General features: G+C 39.9%; 1 protein-coding gene across 1 annotated transcript in view; it reads right to left on the minus strand.

Annotated features, from left to right (window-relative positions):
- Window positions 1–535: 535 nt before the first annotated feature.
- Window positions 536–25,467, minus strand: part of GTF2E2 (general transcription factor IIE subunit 2) — a gene marked incomplete at both ends in the record, with an annotated part of 56,848 nt that continues 31,916 nt past the window's right edge. The window contains 5 exons of the mRNA XM_080709762.1: window positions 536–652; window positions 1,311–1,426; window positions 16,405–16,498; window positions 21,425–21,607; window positions 25,246–25,353. Coding sequence (XP_080565888.1) covers window positions 536–652; window positions 1,311–1,426; window positions 16,405–16,498; window positions 21,425–21,607; window positions 25,246–25,353 — 618 coding nt within the window. The remainder of the gene's footprint in view (window positions 653–1,310; window positions 1,427–16,404; window positions 16,499–21,424; window positions 21,608–25,245; window positions 25,354–25,467) is intronic.

Below are 25,467 nucleotides of genomic sequence, written 5' to 3' on the forward strand. Positions count from 1 at the left end.
TAACTTGCTAACAAGCATGCCCTGCATTCCAATGGTGAAATCCACATGCTCAGTCCCACAGTGCAGATTCCAGGAATCTTAACATCCCAAACCTGCGTCCAGCCATTTCCCAGAATGAAGAAACATAACTGAATTCACTAACTTCTTAAAAATCCTTCTACAGTGATTTTATTATAAATACATTCTTTTGGAATAAACAAATATTGCATTCAAGACTACCTGCCAACTTGCTCTAAAGTAATAAAAGAGAAAAAAAAAGAACCAGGACCAACATTCAGAAGTAGAGATAAATAGCAGAGACACCTGTATTCTCCCAAGAAGCAGCAGAAGGCTAACGGGAAGATCACATTTCTCATCAGACGATGCGACTGAAGTAAGCTTTGAGTTTGGTAATTCACACTTGTTCTGTAAACGGAGCTGCTCCTTGCCTCGGTCCCAGGAAGCAGAATGGGAAGACAGGCAGTCTTCAGATTCCAAGTATCAGCAGAGAAGTCTTGATTGTATGTAACTCTTTGTTCAAGGACAAATGCATTCCCTATTTACCAGGAGTAATGTCCGAGTAATCCTTCAGCACTCCAGCCAAGTGTTCGTTATGAGTCTTAAAACGTCGCTTTTTCTGTGAAGCAGGCTTTTTCCTTCTCTGAATAGGGGCCTAAAGGAAAAGGTAAAACCTGTTAGAAACAGTGACCCCAGCGGGTAGTATGCTGAGGATTTACTAAGCATGCCCAGAAATCCACACTCAGGATGCAGAGCTCTGGGCCTCTTGCCCTGCTTTTTGTGGCCACCCTCACATACTCACATTCACAGCACTCACCCGACCTCCAAACAACCCAGGGATTTCTGTTACCATGAGAGAGACACAATCAGGAATAAATAGCCCAGCACAAAAAGTTAACAGAACTATCCTAGGCACTAAGGGGGTACAACAAAAGTGAGGCAATGAAGTTATTTGTTTCTATCTGTTATCAAGTCTAAAGTTCTATCTACCATTACCTGCATAAGGCTAAAAAGACCTAAAGTATATATGAAAAACTGAGAAGTAGAGAAACTCATGAAGAGTTATAATATTATTCTCTATTCTATATACTCAAACTATTAATATCACAATATTAAAATAATCAATAAACTGAGTAATAAAAGAAAGTCATGAAGGGCTGCAGTTATAGTCATTTGGGGAGAGATCACAGACATTAAATTTCCTCTTTTTATTCGTCCTAAAAATTCACTGAATAACACACACACACACAAAGAACTGAATAGAAGCAGCTAAGAGCTTAGAGGACTGAATTATTATTATTGAGATTACATACCACTTTCTTTGGTCCAGATTCCTGCATGGAAGAAATACCCTGTCGCTTGAGATATTCCTCAATTTTCTCCTCATCCATTGAATCCACAGCGACACTCCTCCACAGTTTTTGGAATTCTGCACCAAGAAAAGGGTAGTCATTTTACTATCAATTTTTACAAACATCTTGGTGTCAAAATCCAGACTTCAATATTATCTCCTCTGGGCCTAAATTAGCACATCTGAGATTCCATTATAAAAACAAAGGGGGCAGGCAAGAACATTCTGCTGCTGGACACTGAGCAAGGGGCCTGGGACCATGTTGGCAGCCCTCTAATGGAGGCAATGTGAGTGCAGCACCCCTGCTTTCCTAGGGAAGGAGAGTCAGTGCTCTACTTTTATTCCTAAAGTTAGTTCCCTCAATTTTGAGCAAAAAAAGCCAAATTCCTGCTGGTCTGCCCTGAACTTGGTACACTCCATCCCTCTGTCACTGACAGTAAGAAACACGCCTGGAGACAGGGTGCCAAAGCTCTATATGGAAGTCAGGTGCTGCGAAAGACTTTTGAAGGCAACTAACCAGTGACTTAGAGGACATAAAACAGCAGTGATAAGTGAGGCAAAAACAAGGGAAAAAAGGCTGTGCCTCACTTACATCTTGTCCAGCCTCAGAATACCATAGTCCTATTGCCACTTCATTATTTTTGTAAGCAAAAGAGAGAACAGTTGGGACCTGTCCGAAATGAAAGCCCTTTCCATCTTAAATTCTCTTCCTGAAGACAGGTTCTAATAACTGGAATCACCTCCCTACCATATCTACCTTCAAAAACAAAAAACTTCTTGTGATGGCAAAATCATAAGACTCAGACACTCTAGGACAGAAAAAAAGGCAAAGTTCCAGCTGGGCTTGGTGGTCCATGGTGGGCACGGTGGAATTACACTTGTAATTCCAGCATTCCAGAGGCTGAGACAGGAGGATCACGGTTTGTGGACACCCTCAGCTACTTAGGCTCTTCACAACTCAGTGACACCCTGTTTCAAAATAAAGAATAAAACATACTGCTGGGGGTTGTGCTTGGAGGTAGAATGCCCCGGGTTTCATCCCCAGTACCACCAAAAAAAAAAAAAGGAGGGAAGGAAGGAAGGAAGGAAGGAAGGAAGGAAGGAAGGAAGGAAGGAAGGAAAGAAAGAAAGAAAGAAAGAAAGAAAGAAAGAAAGAAAGAAAGAAAGAAAGAAAGAAAGAAAGAGGCAGTGAGGTAGTTCACTGGACCTCCAATACCACCCTACCTGCCCACTGCTGGGCAGACCCGCAGCCACCCACCCCTTCCCTCTCGGGGCCCTTGAATTCCCAGGGGCTTTCAGCACAGTCCACAAGCTACGAATCAAATAGACCCTGAAATACAGTACTAGACTAGAGTCTGTCTTTGTTTTTCCTTTTCCCTCTTTTCTTCATTCCCTCCTTTCTTATTCAGGTTATACTGTAGGAAGCAAATGGTAGCCAAACAGAACTCTAGTGAATCTGTTAGGCTGCCCCATACCCTAAAGCTTTTTTTTTTTTGGGGGGGTACTGGGGGTGGAACCCAGGGGCTTTCTACCTCCGGGCTATACTCCCAGACCTATTTTATATTTTATTTAGAAACAGGGTCTCACTAAGTAGCTGAGGCTGGCTTCAAACCTGTGCAATCCTCCTGTCTCAGCCTCCCAAGTGCAGGGATTACAAGCGTGAGCCACCACGCCCGGCTTTACCCTAAAGTTTTTGTTGCTGGTGACAAGTGCAAAAAACATCTAACATGAAGATTTCAACCTGACACAAAGTTATTTAAATCCCAAACATTCCAGCCATACATGGTGGCGCACCCCTGTAATCCCAGCATTCAGGAGGTGGAGACCAGAGGATCGTGGTTCGTGGACAGCCTCAGCTACTTAGTGAGGCCCTTTACAACTCAGTGAGACCATTTCAAAAAATAAAAAAAGACTAAAAAATAGGACAAGGGGTGTACCTTGGAGGCAGAATGCCCTTGGGTTCCATCCCCAGGACCGCTAAGAAAAAAAAATCCCAAACATCTCTAAATAAATTATTATTATTATTTTTTTTTATGGTGGTACTGGGGTTCCTGGAAGCCCTTCTACCTCCGGGCTACACTCCCAGACCCATTTTATTTTTGAAAACAGGGACTCTTACACCAGCGCGGCTGGCTTCGAACCTGCCCGATCCTCCTGTCTCTGCCTCCCAAACGTGGGGATTACAAGCGTGCGCCACCACACTTGGCTAAATAAGATTTTTAAATTTCCACTGATAAACATTAGAGGTTCTACTGTCCACTCACTACACTTTCATCTGCACATGTTACAGATATTCCTTAACAATGACAAATGGCTTGTTTACATGACTTTATTGGCTCTTGAACAAGCAACATGCTCCTGGGTGCCTGTTTTCTTATGATTCCTATGGCAAGCAGACACTGAACCTAGCACAGGATAGGACCTTCACAACTTCCCTATGAACATATGAAATACTACTGTCCACTATGGCCTAGACACCAGAGGCCATTTTCTTTTTACATTGTTTGAACTTTATTTTAAAACAATTTTGCATTAGCAGAAAAACTACAAAACTAGTATACAAAATCCCTGTATAGCGCCAGGAGTGCACGCTTGTAATCTCCGCGCATGGGAGGCAGAGACAGAAGGATCATGCAGGTTTGAAGCCAGCTGCGCTGGCTTAAGAGACCCTGTTTCCAAAAATAAAAATATGAAGTAGGTCTGGGAGTGTATCCCGGAGGTAGAAGGGCTTCCAGGAACCCCAGTACCACCAAAAAAAAAAAAAAAAAAAAAATCCCTGTATATCCTTTACCCAGCATCCCTTAATATTACTGCATTATATAACTGTATAAATATTGAAACTTATTGATGTTGACATAGTGTCACTAATTGACAGGCATCTGAAATTCACTAGTGCCAGCATCGGTGCCCTTTTCCTGATCCACACGGTGCTCCACCGTCATGTCTTCTTGGCCTCTCTGGTCTCCAAGTGTGCCCAGCGTACCTCTCTCTCTCTCCTTCGCGCACACTTCTGAAGCACAATGGTCAGTTATTTTGTAGAAGGGACTTCATCTGGGCGGTGGATACTTTCTCAAGACCAAACTAAGACTACACTTCTGGCAAGAATAACAGAAATAGGCTGAGATGTCATCAAGTCTTATTACTAGAGCTTGTAAATTCTGACCAGTGCTTAGGGGTATCTATTAGGTTTCTCTGCCATGAAACAATTTGTTTTTCCTTTGTAATTAGCAAGTATCTTATAGAGAGATATTCTGAGATTATACAAATATTCTATTTTTTATACTTCCACTAGTTTCAGCACCCACTGGTTGCTCTTGCCCACACTAATTACTAGGGGTGAGTCCCTACTGCAAATGACCCTCATCAGTTCTGCAGGTATTTATTAGAGTTCTACTGTAGGGGAAAGCTGCTTGATCTCCAACATGTTTTTGTTCCTTTTTTTCCCCCTTCTGTGTGTGCGTACGCGAGTGTGTATGTGTGTTACTAGGAATTGAACACAGGGGCATTCTACCTCCGAGCTACGTTCCCAGCCCTATTTATTTTTTATTTGAAACAGGTTCTTGCTAAATTACTGAGGCTGCCTCAAATCTGTGATCCTCCTGTCACTGCCTCCCAAATGCTGGGATTATAGGTGTGTGCCACCACACCAGATCCTGCTTCTTCATTTTGGGAAGATCATTCCAATCTGGGCATGGTGGTGCATGCCTTTAGTCCCAGTTCTCGGGAGGCTGAAATAGGAGAATCATAGGTTCAAAGCCAGCCTTAGCAATTCAGTAAGGCTCATATCAACTTAGCAAGAACCTGTTTCCAAATAAAAAAAGTGTGTGGGGGGGGTGTGGCTCAGATGCCTCTGGGTTCAATACCCAGCACCACACACACAAACCACAAAAAAAAAAAAAAAAAAAAAAAAATTCTTTTGGCTGGGTACAGAATTGTGGTTGAAATACACTTTCCTTTGAGCCATTTAAAGATGTCACTGGAAAGCCGGGCGTGGTGGCACATGCTTGTAATCCTAACATTCGGGAGGCTGAGACCGGAGGATCGCGGTTCATGGATAGCCTCACCTCAGCTACATAGTGAGGCCTTCTGTAACTTAGTGAGACCCTGTCTCAAAATAAAGAATAAAAACAGGGCACGGGGTGTAGCTTGAGGTCAAATGCCCCTGGGTTTCATCCCCAGACCTGCAAAAAAAATAAATAAATAAAAAATTAAAAAATAAAGATGTCACCATCAATTATATCTTTTGGTTTGCATGATCTGTGAGAATGAGCTACAAATTCATTGTTCTTCTATAATACGTCTTTTCCCTCTGCCTTCAATATTTTCTCTTCATCGCCAGTTTTAGTGTGCGTGTGTGTGTGTGTGTGTGTGTGTGTGTGTGTGTGTGTGTGTGTGTTTTGGCAATATTAAAGATGGAACCCAGGGGCATTCTACCTCTGAGCTCCACACCCAGCCCTAATTTTTATTTTGAAACAGGGTCTCACTGAGTTGCAGAGGGCCTCACTAAGTAGCTAAGGTTGTCCTTGAACCATGATCCTCCTGTCTCAGCCTCCTAAATGCTAAGATTACAGCGTGCGCCACCATACCAGGCTCATCTTCAGTTGTAACAGTTTGAATAAGCTATGCCCAGGTATTTTTTCTGTCTTTTGTCTGATTTTTGAGCTTTTTTTCTCTGAGCTTAATCAATCCTAGGACCTTTGGCTTGGTGTCTATTATTATTTCTAGAAAATCTTGGCCACTGATCTTTAGTATTTCTTCTACTCTCCTTTAGAAACTTCAATTACACATCCAGACCACGGTGGGGCCATTCTGTCCTGAAGCTTAGTTCTGTCTTTTATACTTTCTTCTCTCTGCATTTCAGCTTCAATAATTTGAATTAGCTGTCTTCAAGTTCTCAGAGTCTTCCCCTGCCAAGTTTACTGACAAGCTTATTAAAGATGCTCTTCGTGTATAACCATGTTTTTCATTCCTGGGGTTTTTATTTTATTTATTTTTCATACTGGGGGTTGAATCTGGGGCCTTTTATTTTTTTTTAAGCAAGGTCTCAGTAATTTGCTGAGAGCCTAGTGAAGTTGCTGCGGCTGACCTCAAACTTGTAATCCTTCTGTCTCAGCCTCCCAAGTACTATGTCATAGGTGTGTACCACTGTAACTAGCTTGAATTTTTATTTGATGTTATTATAGTACTCTTCTCTGCTGAAATACCCGACCTTATCATTTATCTACTACAGATATTAACATATTAATCAGTTATTAAAACTTCTGTGTCTGGTAGCTTCAACAGTTGTCCCTTAAGAATCTGCTCTATCATCTGAGCATGGTTGGCACACATCTGTCATCCCAGTAGTTGGGAGGCCAAGATAGGAGGATTGCAAATTCAAGGCCAACCTCAAAAACTTATCCAGGCCCTCAGATATTTAGTGAGACACTATTTCAAAAATTAAAGTGGGTGGGGAATCTGGTGATGGAGCTTAGAGGTAGAATGCCCCTGGGTTCAATGCCTAGTAACACATATATACATGCAGCACACACATGCACACACATACACAGAAGAATCTCCTCTACAGAAATAACAGTACTAAAGCCGGGTGTGGTAGCACACACCTGCAATCTCAGTACTTGGGAGGTTGAGACAGGAGGATCACAGAGTCAAGGACAGCCTCAACAAGTAAGGAGATTCTCATCAACCTAGGGAGACCCTGTTTCAAAATAAAAATAAAGCCGGGCGTGGTGGCGCACGCTTGGGAGGCGGAGACAGGAGGATCGCGCTGGTTCGAAGCCAGCCTCGCTGGCTTAAGAGACCCTGTTTCCAAAATAAAAATATAAAATAGGTCTGGGAGTGTAGCCTGGAGAAGGGTTTCCAGGAACCCCAGTACCACCACAAAAAAATAAAAAATAAAAAACAAAATGAAAATAAAATAGGGCAAGGGGTCTAGCTTGCCTCTAGGTTCAATCTCCCATACCATCCTAAAATTCATATGGAAAAACAAAAGACCTAGAATCGTCATAGCAATCCTAAGCAATAAGAACAATGCTGGAAGCATCACAATACCTGATTTCAAATTATACTATGGAGCTACAGTGACCAAAACAGCATGGTATTGGCATAAAAACAGAATCAGACAAATGGAAGATACAAAGACAAATCCACACAGTTACAGCCAAATGATCCTTGACAAAGGCAGCTAAAACACACATTGGAGGAAAGACAGCCTTTCAACAAATGGTGCTGGAAAAACTGATTTCCATAATTAGAAAAATAAAACTGGGCCCCTATCTCTCACCCTGCACAAAAGTCAACTCAAAATGGATCATAGGCTTATAAATTAGATCAGAAACTTTACAATTACTAGACGAAAACATAGGACAAAGTCTCCAACATGTAGGAACAGACACGGAGTCCTCAATAAGACCCCTAAAGCTCAGAAAATAAATCCAAGAATCAATATAAGGGATGGCAACAAATTAAAAAGCTTCTACACAAGCCAGGCATGGTGGTGTGCACTTGTAATCTCAGTACTTGAGAGGCTTAGACAGGAGGATCTCGGTCACTGCCAGCCTCAGCTACTTAGTTGCAGAGTGAGGCCCTCACAACTTAGTGAGACCCTGTTCTAAATGAAGAATTAAAAAATAGGGCTGGGGGTATAGTTTGAATGTCCCAGGGTTCAATCCCCAGTACCGGGGAAAAAAAAAGAAAAAAGAAAAAAAAAAAGAAAACACCTTTTACACAGAAAGGAAGTTGATCCACCTAGCCAGGACTTGAGCTTGGTTAGAACTCTGTTGCTGTTGTGGTTACTCATAACGCACCCCAGGCTTCCTTATGCTGCACCCCCTGTTCAGAGCAGAGGCTGTCTATCTGAGGTCTTTCTCTGTGTCTGCTGGACCTTTGATTTTTAGGTCTTCCTCGTATACTGCACGTTAAATAATCTGTCTCCCTGTTCCTGCAACTCTCACAGAGCTCAACCATCACTTGCTGCTACACTGCTGTTAGTCTTGTGTGCAGGGAGGAGTAGGAATTCACTGACATTCTGATTAAGCCTCCATCTTAGGCAAGCCATGAGTTCCTTGGGGCCCAGGGTGTGACCTTCTGTGTTCCCAACCCTTCCTATTCTGATAAAATTCTGAGTCCAACACACATTCCATCTTCCTCCCTGGGGAAGGTTTTCTGGTTCCCTTCCTGTAGCCAGTTCAAGGCTTTGTCTCATAGAAGAGAAAGGAGAAGGATCCAGAAAGAACTCCATGTCCTTTCTGACATGGAGTCCTTATCGCCCCTCTCATCCAGGCTCGTCCCATAAGGGGTGCTGTCACAGTCTCCTTTAAGAATCTAGTCAAACTGGGGAGAAGAGCCTGAGTGGGATTTGGTCCCCTGTATCTGCAGCACACTGGGGTCCAGTTCTCTTGCTAGTCTATACTGTCTTTAGTAGTTCACTAAAAATGTAAACTGAATTCTGCTGGTGTTCATTCTGTCTGCTCCAAGGAAACAAAAAGTACTCAACCCTTCTTTTTGAGGGATGTCTATCTTTTCTTAGATTTTAGGTTAGCTAGTTGTCCTACAACCTCAGCTGACAAATTCAGGAGAGCTATAAATATGTACATTTCTAAGGTTTGTTGTCACTGTTGTAAAGGTAGAAACAAGCTGGGAGTGGTGGTGCTCACTTGTAATCCCAGTATTCGGGAGGCAGAGACCAGAGGATCACAGTTCACGGACAGCCTCAGCTACTTAGTGAGGTCCTTTGCAACTCACAGAGATGCTGTTTCAAAGTTCTGGGAAGATGGCGACCAAGAAAAGCAGCGTTTACGAGTCCTGCTAAACCTCGATCTCTCTTGCCACAAAATCAGCGCTTTTCATAGCCAGAAACCACCACCAGCAGAGACATAAAAAATGTAAACACAAGGGACAGAGAAAAAAAAAAAGACTAGAAGAACAACCAGAGACCAGAAATCAAGCCTGAAATGTGGCGGCGGGGCCGGGCCGGCGCCATCTTCCCTCACAGCACCAGGCTCCAGAGAGGAAAGGTAAACAAGGAGCTGAAGTGAGTAGCTGCGGATCATTCGGACGCAATTCAGCAGTTATTTCAGTGCAATGAACATCTAAAACTCCCAGTGGCCAAGCTCATCACGCCTTCCAAGGCTCAGAACGGAGCTCAAAACCAGAAAAGAAATACGCCAGCTTCACAGCCTAGGGCGTGGCAACAGCACCATATTGCCAGCAGCAACAGCGAGTTCACCGCGCCTCACCATAGCTCCAGATCTGTGTGCACAATAACCGTGAGTGAAATTGCAGCCCCTAAAGGAGAAATCTCTGTACTGCACTCCCAGGGACTTGCACAGCTTTGATAATCTCCTTGGGTTGGATATTTTGCAGTCCAACCGAGTGAAGGAGTAGCAGTGGCAGAGATACCACACCCAGCTCCCCATGGGAAAACGCCTAGCCTGGCACCCCAATGGGCTCGTGCAGCCACAATTAACTTCCTGGGTATGAGACTTTGCGATACAACCCAGTAAAGGAGTAGTGGCGGCTGAGATTAAAACAGACTCGAGATACAGAGCACCCTAAGTGAAGTCATAGTGACCCAGGGAAGGCACAAAATTCTGAAATCATGGGAAAGAGGAACAAAAGTAGAGCAATGAATGCCCACAACCCCATATTATCAGAACCTGATAACACAGAAATTCAGAGATCTCCAGAAGATCAAACCAGGAATATAACTGTAGACAAAATACAGGACTTTCGAATAGAATTTAGAGAGAGTCTAAAAGAAATAAAGGAAGCAATCATTGAGGTAAAGTCATCAATTAAAACTATAAACAATTGATTAGACCACATGGAGAACAGAATCTTGCTCCTAGAAGATGATCACTCCAAAAACAAATATGTAATTTATAACTTAGAAAAAAAAATCCAACAGCAGGAATCTGACATTGAAGAAATATGGGCCCATTTAAGAGAGCTAACCTAAGAATAATCGGAAGAGAGGAGGGAAAAGAAGGTGAAACCAAAGGGATCAACAATCTCTTCAAGGAAGTAATAGAAAATTTTCCAAACATAGAGCAAGAGGTCGATACACAGGTCCAGGAAACTTATAGAACTCCCTTTAGACAGGATCGGAGAAGAGGATCCCCACGCCACATAATTGTCAAAATGACCAATGTAGAAGCCAAGCAGAGAATCTTAAAGGCAACAAAAACAAAATGCCAAGTGACATTCAGAGGCAAATGAATTAGAATCACTCCAGACTTCCCAAACCAAGTCAAGAAAGCCAGAAGGGCTTGGAGTAACATATTCCAAACTCTGAAAGAAAACAACTTCCAGCCAAAAGTTTCCTACCCAGCAAAACTATCTATCAAATTAGATGGGGAAATAAGAAGCTTCCATGACAAACAGAAACTGAAGGAATTTATGTCTTCAAAATCAGTGCTAGAGAAAATACTCAGAGATTAACTACAAAGAAGAAATAGGTAATATACACCAGAACCAGAGAAATAAGATTTTCCATCCAGCAGACAACTAAGCAAAGAAGAATATATTCATATGTTTATAGGTTAAAATCTTTGGAGATAACATTAGTTATCTCAGTCTTTTACCTATTTCTAAATCATATTTCTAAATTGTATTGTTTGCTTTTATTGTTGCTAATTTTTAGGATCTCTATTTGGAATATTAATATACCTTCAGATATAGCATTTGAAAATATTTTAACCCGTTCATCAGTAACTTTTAATTCTGTTTACATTGTCTTTTGATGTACAATATTTTTTTATTTTTTAGGAAGTTTGTTTATTTTTTTGTTGCCTGTGCTTTTGAAATCATATCTAAGAAATCACTGCCAATTTCAGTGTTGTGAAGTTTTATGACCCAGGTTTTCTTCTAAAAGTTTATAGGCTTAAGATTTACATTTAGGTCTTTCATCTATTTTGAGTATAATATTTGTATATGGTGTTAGGTAAGGGTCCAATTTTATTCTTTTTCATGTAATTATTATTTTTCAACAATATTTAGTGAAAAAATTATTTCTTTCACCAAATGTTCTTGGAAGCTTTATCAAAAATAACTTGACCATATATGGAAGAAATTATTTCTAGGCTTTTTATTTTACTCCACTGGTTACATATCTGCCTTTATAGCAGTACTATACTGTTTCAATTATTGTAGGTCTATAAGGTTTGAAATCAGAAAATGTACATCTTCTAGCTTTGTTCTTTTTTGAGATTATTTTGGGTATTTAGAGTTCATATTTCATGTTAGGATAGATTTTTTTCTGAATAAAAAAATGTATGATAGTTTTACCTTAAAAAAAAAAAAAAAGAAAAAATATCCTCTGGTAAAAAAAAAAAAGAAAGCAAGCCGGGCGTGGTGGCGCATGCTTGTTTGTAATCCCCGCGCTTGGGAGGCGGAGATAGGAGGATCGCTCAGGTTCGAAGCCAGCCATGCGCGCTGGTTTAGGAGACCCTGTTTCCAAATAAAAATGTAAAAATAGGTCTGGGAGTGTAGCCCGGAGGTAGAAGGGCTTCCAGGAACCCCAGTACCACCAAAAAAAAAAAAAAAAAAGAAAGAAAGCAAAAAGAAATATTGAAATGTTATCTCTAAGTGATCAAAAGTTTGCTATCAAACAAATGAATCTGTTAAGTGAGATTATCATTGTTAATTCTGGGTTAATTTGTATAATATTAGATGTCAACCACTAAGCCAAGCATGGGAGGGAGGGAGGGATGGGAAGGGAATGGTGTGGGGATTGGGTAGAGGCTAATTAGGCAATGTATGCATATATGTCTACACAAGTTTTTATCACACTATGATGTACGAATACAGTGCACCAATAAAAAACTTAAAAATAAATAAATAATAAAAAATAAAAAATAAATTAAAAGACTAGAAAATAGGGCTGGGTTATAGCTCGGAGGTAGAATGCCCCTGGGTTCCATCCCTGGTAGTGAAAAGAAAAAAGAAAAAAAAAAAGAAACGTTTGCTCTAGCTTTCTAAAATCTAAGAGGAAGCCATCCACCTGCCTACCTTTTGGCCAAGTTTTAAAGACAACACCATGAATGTGGCTACCTCTGGCTCATTACAAGAATGTATGAAAGAAAATAAGGTCAAGCTAAACTTTCAACCCAGCACAATAAAATAATCCCTCTAGTCGAGCATGGTGGCACACACTTGTAATCTCAGCATTTGGGAGACTGAGACAGGAGGATCTCGGTTCACGCACAGCCTCAGCTACTTAGTGAGGCCCTTTGTAACTCAGTGTGACCCTATTTCAAAAATAAAAAAATAAAAAATAGAGCCATGGGGATAGCTCGGAGGTAGAATGCCCCTGGGTTCCATCCCCAGTACCACAAAAATATAAATTCCAATAAAGCACACAAAATATTATTTTAAATTTATCATAGTTACTTGTAGGAAATGTGTCATAAAATAATTCTAGCATTTGACTATGAATTTGCTAAACTCTAATTCAGCAACATATTTAAAATATGTATTATATATTTGTATAGCAACTGAACTGTGTACCAAAAAAGTAAATGGAGAGAGGCACACGTGATGCAAATACCTTTGTATTTGCTTTTTTTTTTGTACAGGGGATGGAACCCAGGGGCATTCTACCTCTGAGCTACACACCCAGCCCTATTTTTTATTCTTTATTTTGAAACAGGGTCTCACTGAGTTGCAAAAGGCTTCACCAAGTAATAGCTGAGGCTATCTGTAAACTGTGATCCTCCTGTCTCAGCCTCCCAAATGCTGGGATTACAAGCATGTGCCACTACGCCCGGCTTGTATTTGCTTATTAATTTCATTCAGAACACTTTTGGCCAAGACTCTATGTTAGCAGCACTGCAAATGTCAGTTCCCTGAAGAAACTATTCCCCTTTCCACCTAATATGTACAGAGGCTCACCTACTGAAAGAGCTCACATCTCTTTTATGATGCAATCACAGAAATAATAATACCCACTAGAATAATGACAGCTGAGATAAAAAAAAAACCTACAAATCCCCTTCCTGGATTTCCTCCTGACCACTGTATTTATACTGCCTCTAGGTGAATCAGAGCCAGATTTAAGGAAATAAAATGCATGCCTAGGTCCAGCTACTCTGTGTTCACTTCTCTATGTGATTTTTTAATTACTATACAAAAACTGTCTTCTTACTTAAGATATATCTCATTTTAGAATATGTGTGCCTAGCCGGGCGTGGTGGCGCACGCTTGTAATCCCCACGCTTGGGAGGCGGAGACAGGAGGCTCACACAGGTTCAAAGCCAGCCGTACTGGCTTAAGAGACCCTGTTTTAGAAAAAAATAGGTCTGGGAGTATAGCCCGGAGGTAGAAGGGCTTCCAGGAACCTCAGTACCACCAAAAAAAAAAAAAAAAATGAAGGAAGAAGAAGAAGAAGAAGAAGAAGAAGAAGAAGAAGAAGAAGAAGAAGAAGAAGAAGAAGAAGAATAATAATATGTGTGCCTATTACAGAACCAAGACTGAATACTCAGTGGGCCTGAAAATTTGCTCCTCTTTATGGCTAGGACTGCCATCTAGTGGGCAAAAAAACACCATCAATACAATCTAAACAAAGCACGTCAAGAAGTAAAACATAAAAGCAGTGTTAAATGGGTCTGTTTTCCTCTCTCTCTCTTTATGGGGAGAGAGGTACTGGTGACTGAATCCACAGGCATTCTACCTTCAGGCTACACCCCCAGCCCTTTTTAATTTTTTGTTTTTGAGACAGTGAGCTAGAAGCTGAGGCTAGCATCCAACCTGCAATTTTCCTGTCTCAGCTTCCCAAGTACTGGGATTACAGGCGTGTACCACACTTGACTCATTCTCTCCTCTTTCCTCTCTCCTCTCTCCTCCCTCCCCTCCCCTCCCTTCCCCTCCCCTCCTCCTCCTCCTCCTCCTCCTCTTCCTCCTCCTCCTCCTCCCCCCCTCCTCCTCCTCTTCTTCTTCTTCTCTCTCTCTCTCTCTCCCTCCCTCCCTCCCTCCCTCTCCCTCTCCTCCCCAAAAATAAATAAATAAATAAATAAATAAATAAATAAATAAAAATAAAAAATAGGGCTGGGGATGTAGATCAGAGGTAGACAAAAAAAGAGAGAGAGACTGGGGATATAGCTCAGAGGTACAACATCTCTGAGTTCAAAACCCAGTACCATTAAAAAAAAAAAAAAGGGTTAACTATGCCTAAGGATAAAGGAGTTTTTTGTTTTGTTTTGTTTTGTTTGCAGGTCTGGGGATGGAACCTAGGAGCATTTGGCATCCAAGCTACACCCCCTGCGCTATATTTATTCTTTTTATTTTGAAACAGGGTCTCACTAAGTTGCAAAGGGCCTCATTAAGTACCTGAGGGTCAGGTCTCAGCCTCCCAAATGCTGGGATTACAAGCGTGCACCACCACACCTAGCATTTGTTTTGTTTTTAACTTAGGAGAATCTTATATGTTTTTAAAAGAAATAAATTGATTTGACAAATATAAGTCAATATAAAGCAAAATTTCAAGTAAAGAAGACTAAGAGCAATAAAAAATTGCTAAGTAATACTCAAAACTGCTCAACAGGCACCTATTGCTACAATGTATAGAAGTACTTGTTTATATAAAAAGCTTACCTTACTTATTAGAAACAGAAATACTAAGGAACTACCATGTTCTATAATTTCTACTTATTTAAAAAACATTTATTGGGAACTAACTACTAAGAATAACTTATTCAGAACTCTCACAAAAACACAATAATCTATTTTTGGAAGCAAATCATGGCATGTAAGTAACTTAAAGCAGACTACAGCTCTATTAGTACCACAACTCTAAATATTTCTAGCCAGATAACATAGAAAACCTAGGGCTGAGGGTATAGTTTGGTAATTGAGAAGATGGCCCTAAATTGGACCCTCAGGACAAGAAAGAGAGAAGGAAGGGAGGAAGGGAAGACTTATTGTAGAAACCACCATATCATAATATATTTATTGGCTACTAAAGAGACAAGACTTTTTAAAATGTATTTGTTATATACAATTCTTTATTCAATTCTTTATTTTATGGCAAGCCACACCAATATCCTATTTGCAATCTAATATTTCTGCACACTATTATTAAAATATTTTACTGTGGGTCTATTTTATTCTGAATTGTTGTGATTAAACTGATGTTTAATTCTTGTCATTTTATAAAATTTCAAAAGAATACAAGTTTACAATATAATACCACTATATTTGCTTAATGGGAATTTCAACTGGAATGAGAAGAACATTTTTCATCACCATGCTCTTATTTAGTTATATTTAATATGACAAATATTGATCAACTATTTAAAACTAAAATCCAAAATATAAGTATCAAACATTTCAAAGCAGATCAACATAGCTTAGTATCCAACTCTATAATTGACAGAAAGACAGAAAAAAATTATCTTCTTTACCCAATTTGATAACTAAAAGTTTCATAAGGTAAAAGAATACTGGTCACAAACAGAAGTTTGTTCTTCTCATCCAGCATTGAGCTTTCATATCTCGATATGAAGTTACATTTGTAACTTAAACACACAGAGAAATAAACCCCTGTTTGGCACAAATTAACTTTAAACCTAAGAAACCATGAACTGGAGCTGGCCACATGGTGGTTGATGCATGCCTTTAATCTCAGTACTTGGGAAGCTGATACAGGAGGATTGCAGGATCGAGGACAACATTGGCAAATACTGAGACTCTCATCAACCTAGCAAGACCCTGTTTCAAAATAAAAATAAATAGGGTTGGGGGCATCGCTCAGAAGTAGAATGCCCCCGGGTTCAATCCCCAGTACCCAAAATAGAAGAGAAAGAAATTATGAACTGCTTTATCATGATTGCCAAGTACAGTTAATCTAAAATCTTTCAAATTGCCTATTTCAAATTGCATTCTAAGAAACAATGTATTATACATAGGGTCCATTAACTGTGTTTTAAGACATGATAATGCTAAAAAGATAATAGTCTAACATTTTATACTTAACACTACGATGAATGTTATAAATTTTATTACCCTAAAATTATAATACATTGGCATATTAAAAAAATTATCTATACAGAAAGGCTTACCTTCATCCACAGAAAATTGACAGCTCTTATCATTGAAAAAAAGTATTTTCTTCTTATCAGGACGATTTACAAACAGTATCTGGTCCCCTAAAGCCTTGAAGATAAAGAAAGATTTTTCAATTATTTCTAAATTACCTCACAAAAAAGTTTTTTTGAGCTGGGCATGGTGGCACAGGCTTGTAATCCCAGCATTTAGGATACTGAGACAGGATTGCGGTTCGCAGACAGCCTCAGCTACTTAGTGAGGCCTTTGCAACTCAGTGAGACCCTGTTTCAAAATAAAGAATAAAAGGCCGGGTGTGGTGGCGCAAGCTTGTAATCCCCGCGCTTGAGAGGCGGAGACAGGAAGATCACGCAGGTTCGAAGCCATCCGCGCTGGCTTAAGAGACCCTGTTTCCAAATTTTAAAAAGTATAAAAATTGGTCTGGGAGAGTAGCCCATAGGTAGAAGGGTTTCCAGGAACCCCAGTACCACCAAAAAAAAAAAAAAAAAACAGGGTCTCACTAAGTTTCTGAGAGCCTCATTCAGTAGCTGAGGCTGGCTTGGAACCTGTGCGATCCTCCTGTCTCAGCCTCCCAAGTGCGGGGATTACAAGCGTGCGCCACCACGCCTGGCTGTCCCCAATATGCTTTTAAAAAGCATTTTAAATGACCTGAAAATGGAAGAGAAAATCATACAGAAGTATCAGGCAATAGTGAAACAAATAGTCTTCCTTTGGTTTTCTTATTGCACTGTCCAAAGCATTGCAACATCTTTCAAGAAACTATAAGCAGGATGTGTTGTACACACCTGTATCCCAACTACTACTGAGGCTGAGGCAAGAGGATCATTTGAGCCCAGGAGTTCAAGGCCAGACTGGGCAACACCATCTCAAAAAAAGAAGAAAGAAGAAAGAAAGAAGATGACAATGACTGGAAAAGGTTTTATTATCTTTTAGCTTTACTGTGCATAGTTAACAATTTAAAACTTTACATCTCCTACCTTTCAGAGGAAAGACAAGTGACAAGACATTTTAGTGTTATAAAGGTTAATCAGATTATGTATGCAAAAACTACACAGCAGTACTACTGACTGCTATCTAATGAGATTAATTACAGAATAAAATTTCAAGCTATGAATTTTTAGAGAATACCACAGATAAATAATCTCAGTTTCCGAATCAATTAATGAACAAGATATTTCTAAGGACAAAACAGAAATAAGGTACCTAATCTAGTTAGCTATTCAACAGGACAGACAATATTTTGTAATAAGAATCTTTACCATCTCACTCTGCTAAAAGGATATATGATGATAGTATTTTTTCTTCTTTTCAATGTGTGTTTGCCAAAACTTATTTGATACAGGCTTGTTATGTTAAATTCTTTTTTCTTTTCTTTTCTTTTTTTGGTAATGTTGGGAATTGAATCCAGGGCCTCACAGATGCTAATAAACACATGCTCTATCACTGAGCATTAATTATCACATGTTAAATTCCTATTAAAATGTCTAAAAAAGGTGTTTTCACCATCCCACCCCCCCTTTTTTTTCCTTTTTGGTGGTACTGGGGGTGGAACCCAGGGGCTTTCTACCTCCGGGCTATACTCCCAGACCTTTTTTTTTTTTTTTTTTTTTGGAAACAGGGTCTCACTAAGTAGCCGAGAGCCTCACTAAGTAGCTGAGGCTGGCCTTGAATTGTGTGATTCTTCTGTCTCAACCTCCCAAGCACGGGGATTACAAGCTTGCGCCACCACGCCCGGCTTCACCATCCCTTTATACTTGTGTGAATTATTCATAAAATGACTTGGAATAAAATATAATAAAATTATGTCTGGGATCCAGGTAGTAAATGGTGAGGATTGTCTATGTAAACAAATAAGAAGAACCCTGAAGATGTAGCTGAAAGAAGTTTAAAAAGACACAAATAAATTGGAAGATTTCCATGGCATGGATTGGGAAGCCAAGGAGACAACTGGGCATGGTGGCACATGCTTATAACCCCAGCTTGTTAGGTTAAATTCTTTTTTTTTTTTTTTTTTTTTTGGTAATGTTGGGAATGGAAGAACCTGGGCAATCACAACAGCTGCAAAGTAAAAAGGAACAACTCAAGTAGCTAAGTAGCTCAGAAGAGGTAGAAAGTCTGCTCAAATCTCTGGATGCCCTGAACTCTACATGAAAAGAAACACTCTAAGCAAAAGTGCCAAGGCTAAAAGTACCAGACCAGATATGTCAAATGCTACCCACACTTATCTACATCAGTATGGCTTTTACGGATGGAGCATTTAAGACATCCAAACAGCCAGGTTTTTAACTAATGCTCCTACTTCCTCAGGTAAGCAATGCCTACTACCACTGTTGAGAAGCTCTTCATTACAAACACAACCACCAGAGAAGCACTGATTGATGCCTTTGAGGAAAACTTTCCAGAAATATTCTGAAGAATCAACTAATCATACAGTTACAACAACAAAAGAGACCTATCAGCTATATAAAGACGGCTACCCTCTTTCCTGCTTCCTGGAAGAAGACAAATTTCAAGTCTGTGAGTGGCTCACTACAACCCTGTGTATAGAGGCTTTAATAACAACTTGAATGATTTTATGTTTAAAACCAAGGACACAGCCAGGTGTGGTGGTGCACGCTTGTGATCCCAGCATTTAGGAGGTTGAGACAGGAGAATCGCAGTTTGCAGACAGCCTCAGCTATTTAGTGAGGCCCTTTACAACTCAGTGAGACCCTGTTTCAAAAAATAAAAGAATAGGGTGTATTCGTTCGAGTCACCCCTCCATGCCATTCTGGTATGGAGCTGTACCTATCCTCTGTATTTCTATCTTTTTAATAAACTTCTTTAAACCTTCAAAAAAAATAAAAATAAAAGAATAAAAAATAGGGCTGGGTGGGTGTAGGTCAGAGGTAGAATGCCCCTGGGTTCCATTCCCAGTACCACAAAAATAAATAAATAAAACCAAGGAGACTTTTGCATACATTGGGGTGGGGGGGTCTGGGGATGGAAGCCAGGAACATCTGACCTCTGAGCTACACCCCCTGCCCTATTTTTCATTCTTTGAAACAGGGTCTCACTAAGTTGCAGAGGGCCTCACTAAGTAGCGAAGGCTGTCCAGAACCATAATCCTCCAGTTTCAGCCTCCCAAATGCTGGAATTACAAGTGTGCACCACCACGCCCAGCTCCTGTACACAGTTCTTGCTCAGGTCACGATGACATATCCCACGGTGGCCTGTGTTGGTGTGCACACTGCTCTGTTTGGCCACCGTGGATGCTGTCCAGCATCCTCCAAAGGTTCATGATGTGGATTAAATCTGTACTGACTGCTAATAAAGGCAGTATTAAATGCTAATAAGAAGTTTTCAAGCCAGGCGTGGTGGCACACACTTGTAATCCCTGCACTTGGGAGGCTGAGACAGGAGGATCGCACGGGTTCAAAGCCAGCCTCAGCTACTCAGTGAGACCCTGTTTCCAAATAAAATATAAAAATAGGTCTGGGAATATAGCTCGAAGGAAGAAAACCCTTGGGTTCCACCCCCAGTACCACAAAAAAAAAAAAAAAAAAAAGTTTTCATACTTAGGCAAAACATTAAAATCCTTTCCTCTGTCTCTATGCTGTCAGCCAAGAGCTGCAGTCAGGATTGACTTTGATCAGCTCCAAGTTGGCTGTTAGCCCAGCTGAACACTGGATGGATGTTAAAAGACAGACACCTACACTTAGAAAAAGAATTATATGGACTCTCAAAACAGTTTATAGACTAAAGTTAAAAGATAAAAAGCAAGCTATATAAGCCTGATATTAATTACTAATAACACAAAACTCCCCAATAGCTCCCCAAACCTTCATACTTTAAAAACACTATATTATTCCTGTGTCTATCTGTCTTTTTTTTTTTTTTTCTTTTTTTTTGCAGTACTGGGGATGGAATACAGGGGCATTTTATCTCTGCGCTACATCCCCAGCCCTATTTTTTATTTTTTATTTTGAAACAAGGTCTCACTGAGTTGCAAAGGGCCTCACTAAGTAGTAGCTGAGGCTGTCACGAACTGCAATCCTCCCATCTCAGCCTCCCAAATGCTGGGATTACAAGCATGTGCCACCCTGTCTGGCTTTCTTTTCTTTATTATAGTAACTTCTAGCAGACAGAGATAAGGAAAAGCGGAGAACTCACCAAGGAAACAGGTGGACAATACATGCTTTAAACTTAAGAATAAAGATAAAACCAAAAACAAAGCATGCTTCTACCATGCAGCCTCCTGATCTTGCTTACACAGCAGAGAAAACTGGTGGGCCTGCATCTACTTTGGTGGGAAAAGAGGATTGCTGGCTAAGCATGATTTGAGGAAGGAGATAATAAGTTCTTATTTTTAAAAAGTTATGTGTTTTGACTTCAGTGTATTTTTGTTGTTGTTGTTGTTTTGGGTTTTTTTTTTTTTTTGCAGTACTGGAGATGAAACCCAATGGCATTCTACCTCAAGCTATACCCCCCAACCCTATTTTTTATTCTCTATTTTGAAACAAGGTCTCACTAAGTTGTGGAGGCCTCACCAAGTAGCTAAGGCTGGCCATGAACTTGTGATCCTCCTGTCTCAGCCTCCCAAGTATCGGGATTACAAGCATGTGCCACCACGCCCAACTCAGTGTCTTACTTTCAAGCACTCCATTGTGTCACTCTGACATAGTGCTTTGATTGTTTGTATAAAATGTTTTGGGTTTTTTTTTGTTTTTGTTTTTTTGTTTTCTTTTTTAAATGTTTTCTTTTTAAAGTTTATATGCTTATACTCCTTATTCACATACTAAGGAAGTTATGATAGTGTTAACAATGTATAATTTTCTTTATAATTCTACCTAGGGTACTGTCAGCATGTGTGTCTTACCATGGAGTATAAACTTTCAGAAATTAATTGAAGATGTACAACTGGGTCGTAAATCATTTAAGAGAAACAATAAAGAACCTCTAAGTACTATGAAAAAAGACAACAAGGAGACATTATTAATTCAAATTATATTAAGACAGAAAGAAGAGAGAGGTTACCTTGACAGCTTTCTGGGAATTGGGAAGTCCTTCTTCTATGTCTTCTAAAAGAATTCCTCCCAATCCTCGCTGGTCATGCTGATCTAAGAGCCTAAGCAGAGCCTTCTTATCTTTTAAGTTGTACTTGGGCTTAAAGGCATACTTCCCATCTATGACTTCAATTTTGGGATTGTTGACTAATGCCTGTAGTAGTGACACAATGTAAACAGATTTTAAAAAAGGGAAACTTTATACATACATTCTTAAATCTTAATTATTTAAAAATATAACACTACCAAATACACTGGCAAACTGACAGTCTTTTGTGAATATGAATTAGCAGATCCAAAACACAAGACAACCAGAATTCCAAAACAAGAGGTAAAGCTGAGTGTGGTGGTGCAAACCTGTAGTCCCAGGTACTCCGGAGGCTGAAGCAAGAACCTCCTAAGCTACCAGGAGTTCTGAAACCAGCCTGGGTAACATAGCAAGACTTCGTCTCAAAACAAACAAAACCCCCAAAACATGCTCTTTTTGCCTTGCATATGTGGGTTCAATCTCCAGCACCACCACCACCAAAAAAAAGGGTGGGTAAAGACTGTGGTACTCATGTATATGTATGTATATGTGTGTGTGTGTGCGTGTATTTTTTTTTTTAAAGCCTTTACCCCAGTACTCAGGAGGCCAAAACAGAAGGTTCAAAGGTTGAGGCCCTCAGCAACTTAGTGAGATCCGGTTTCAAAAGTAAAAAATAGAAAAATAGGGCTGGGGTGTAGCTCCAAGGTAGATAGCCCATGAGTTCTAACCCCAGTACCACCAAAAATAAAACCTATATTATTCACAAGAGAAATAAACTATTTATTACAAGTGCTTTTTTATGGTATTTGGGATGAAATCCAGGGGCTTTCTACCTCTGGGCACACTCCCAGACCTATTTTATATTTTATTTGGAAACAGTGTCTCACTAAGTTGCTGAGAGCTTCACTAAATAGATGAGGCTGGCTTCAAACCTGAAAGATCCTCCTGTCTCCGCCTCAAAAGTACTGGGATTACAAGTGTGCACCACCATGCCCAATTCACAAGTGCTTTGAAGGAAGATGAACCCATATTCTTTTGGAAGACAAAATTAGGTAAGAATCTATAAAATACCTATTAATAGAAGTGAACTGGGTATTGCCCATCCAAAGTCCAAAGTATAAACTTGCATTATAACATGAGAAAAACTGCCCTGGAATGAACAAATCAATTGTTTGTCACAGCTCCCTAACTGGTATCAACTCGCACTAGCAGCTGTGGAAGGAACTGACTAGTCTACATGAGAACTTTTTTTACCTATAATGTCAGCTTAAGAATGAAACTGAGTAGGAATGCAGGAATTACTGAACATGACTCTGTTCCTAGTCAGTTTTGTTGTACAGCTAATAGCAAAAGGAAAGCTCTTCAAAAGAGAGCAACCTTGTTTATTTTCTTCTGCAGTTGTTAGCCTGACCCTAAGAGCAGAAAGAAAAGAAACACAGAAAGAGGGTGAATCAAACAGTAATTCCAGTAGTAGGTAAAACCAGCAAATTTAAATGTGAATTATCACTACTGGATATTTCTAATATATGGTGCCATTACTTGCAATATTTGTGAAGGCTGTTTACTTTTAGACACTCTGAAGTTAAAAAAAAAAAAAATTCTAGGAGGGTCTGCTTCTAGTAATGGCCAAGGAGCTCCTAAGGACCATGATCTTCAAGGAGACTTAGTAACTGGTTTTTATTTTTTGTTTGTTTATTGGTACTAGAGATTGAACTCAGGGGCATTCTACCTCTGAGCTACACTATTTTATTCTTATTTTGAAACATGGTCTCACTAAGGTTGCAGAAGGCCTCACAAAGTAACTGAGGCTGGTGGCAAACCTGCGATCCTCCTGCCTCAGTCTCCCAAGTACCAGGATTACAAGAGTACACCACTACATTTGGCTAACTGGTTTATTTTGTATTATGAAAATCAAGAATTACATTTTGTCTGGTAAAATAAATTAACTGAATTATATTTTAGAAATTTTACATTTGGTCTTTAGAATCTCTTACTGGTCCTGCAAAGTAGTATTCTTCACTGTCATTTAATGTGTGAACTCAAAAGAAATAAATAGCTGGACAGGTCTGCTGGCCCAGGATTATAAACCCAGTACTTGGGAGTCTTAGGAAGATCACAGGTTCAAGACCAACCTCAGTAATTTAGATCAATCTCAGCAACTTAGGGAGACCTTGTTTCAAAACAGAAAAAATAATAAAAAGAGCTGGGGGTGTAGCTTTGGAACTGGAATGTCCCAGGTTCAGTCCCCAACACCAAAAAAAAAAGAATATATGTGCATGTTTAAAATGCTATTCATATGCCCATGACCACAAAAACATAAAATGCCTTTCACTCCCAAATTAGCATAGTCACTGATTGTGCTAATGTTTCTTTAAATGGTGTGATGCCGGGCGTAGTGGCGCATGCTTGTAATCCCAGCGCTTGGGAGGCTGAGAAAGGAGGATCGCACAGGTTCAAAGCCAGCCTCAGCTACTTAGTGAGGCTCTCATCAACTTAGTGAGACCCTGTTTCCAAATAAAATACAAAATAGGTCTGGGAGTGTAGCCCAAGGGTAGAAAAGCCTCTGGGTTCCACCCCCAGTACCACCAAAAATAAATAAATAAAATAAAATAAATGGTGTATTCACATACAATGTTCATGATTATTTTTCTAAGTAACTTCAAGCAGCAATAACTTAAATATCAAAATATAAAAATTAGCTGGGTGTAGTGGCCCACACTTGTAATCCCAGCATTTGGGAGGCGAGACAGGAGGATCATGGTTCACTGGTAGCCTCAGCTACTTGGTGAGGCCCTTTGCAACTCAGTGAGACCATTTTTTTTTTTTTTTTTTTTTGGTGGTACTGGGGTTCCTGGAAGCCCTTCTTCCTCCGGGCTACACTCCCAGACCTATTTTATATTTTTGAAACAGGGTCTCTTACGCCAGCACGGCTGGCTTCGAACCTGCGCGATCCTCCTGTCTCCACCTCCCAAGCGCGGGGATTACAAGCGTGCGCCACCACGCCCGGCTCAGTGAGACCATTTTAAAAAATAAACAATAAATAGAGCTGGGGGGTGTGGCTCAGAGGTAGAATGCCTCTGGGTTCCATCCTCAGTACCACAAAAAAAAACATAAAAATAGTAATAATACAACAAAGTACCTCTATTTCTGCAGTATCTCATGCTTTAAATTTCCTAAAACATACATAAAAATATAATTTACAAGCTATAAATTATAAATGTAGCAATTCCAAATAAACCTATTATGTGTAAAAATGAATATAAAATTGATAAACTTCAAAATATAAATTCTAATTTTCAAAATATAAATTTCAAAATATAAAATTTTGGTAAACTTCAAAACTTTTGCTAAAGTTTTAACTTTAACAAGTGAAATAACTTAGAAATGTGTATGCTTAACTGGGTGTGGTGGTATACCCCTCTAGTCTCAGCAACTCCGGAGGCTGAGGTGACACAATCACTGGAACCCAGGACCTCAAGTCCAACCTGAGCAACACGGCAAACACAAGACTGAATCTCAGAAAAAGGAAGAAAAGTATGTTTAAAAAACAAATGAAAAAAGAACCTATATCTGTTCTTTTAAGAAAAAAAAAAGTGTTATCAGGTTTCAGGGGCAGATGATACGGCTCAGTGGTAAAGCTCTTGACTAGCATACAAAGTCCCTGGGTTTAATTTCCAGCACCACCAAAAGCAAACACTCTAGTTATAGCAAAACTCTCTTGGAGACCAACTCATTTTTTATAATACTTTTAAGTCCGTTCTTACCTCAGTCATTAGCCACTGTTTCTGCTTAAGTCCAATATCTAAATGTTGTGTTTCATCCAAAATTTCTTCCAAAGTCAAAGGATGTGTATCTCCTCGCTGATGTCGTGTCTATTTTAAGGAGGAAAATTATTAAAAGAGAGTTTTTAGGGCCAGGCATGGTGGCACACACTTATAATCCCAGTACTCGGGAGACCGAGAAAGGAGGATTACAGGTTTGTGACC

Source organism: Muscardinus avellanarius, assembly GCF_963383645.1.
Source record: "Muscardinus avellanarius genome assembly, chromosome: 14".
Taxonomy (NCBI): domain Eukaryota; kingdom Metazoa; phylum Chordata; class Mammalia; order Rodentia; family Gliridae; genus Muscardinus; species Muscardinus avellanarius.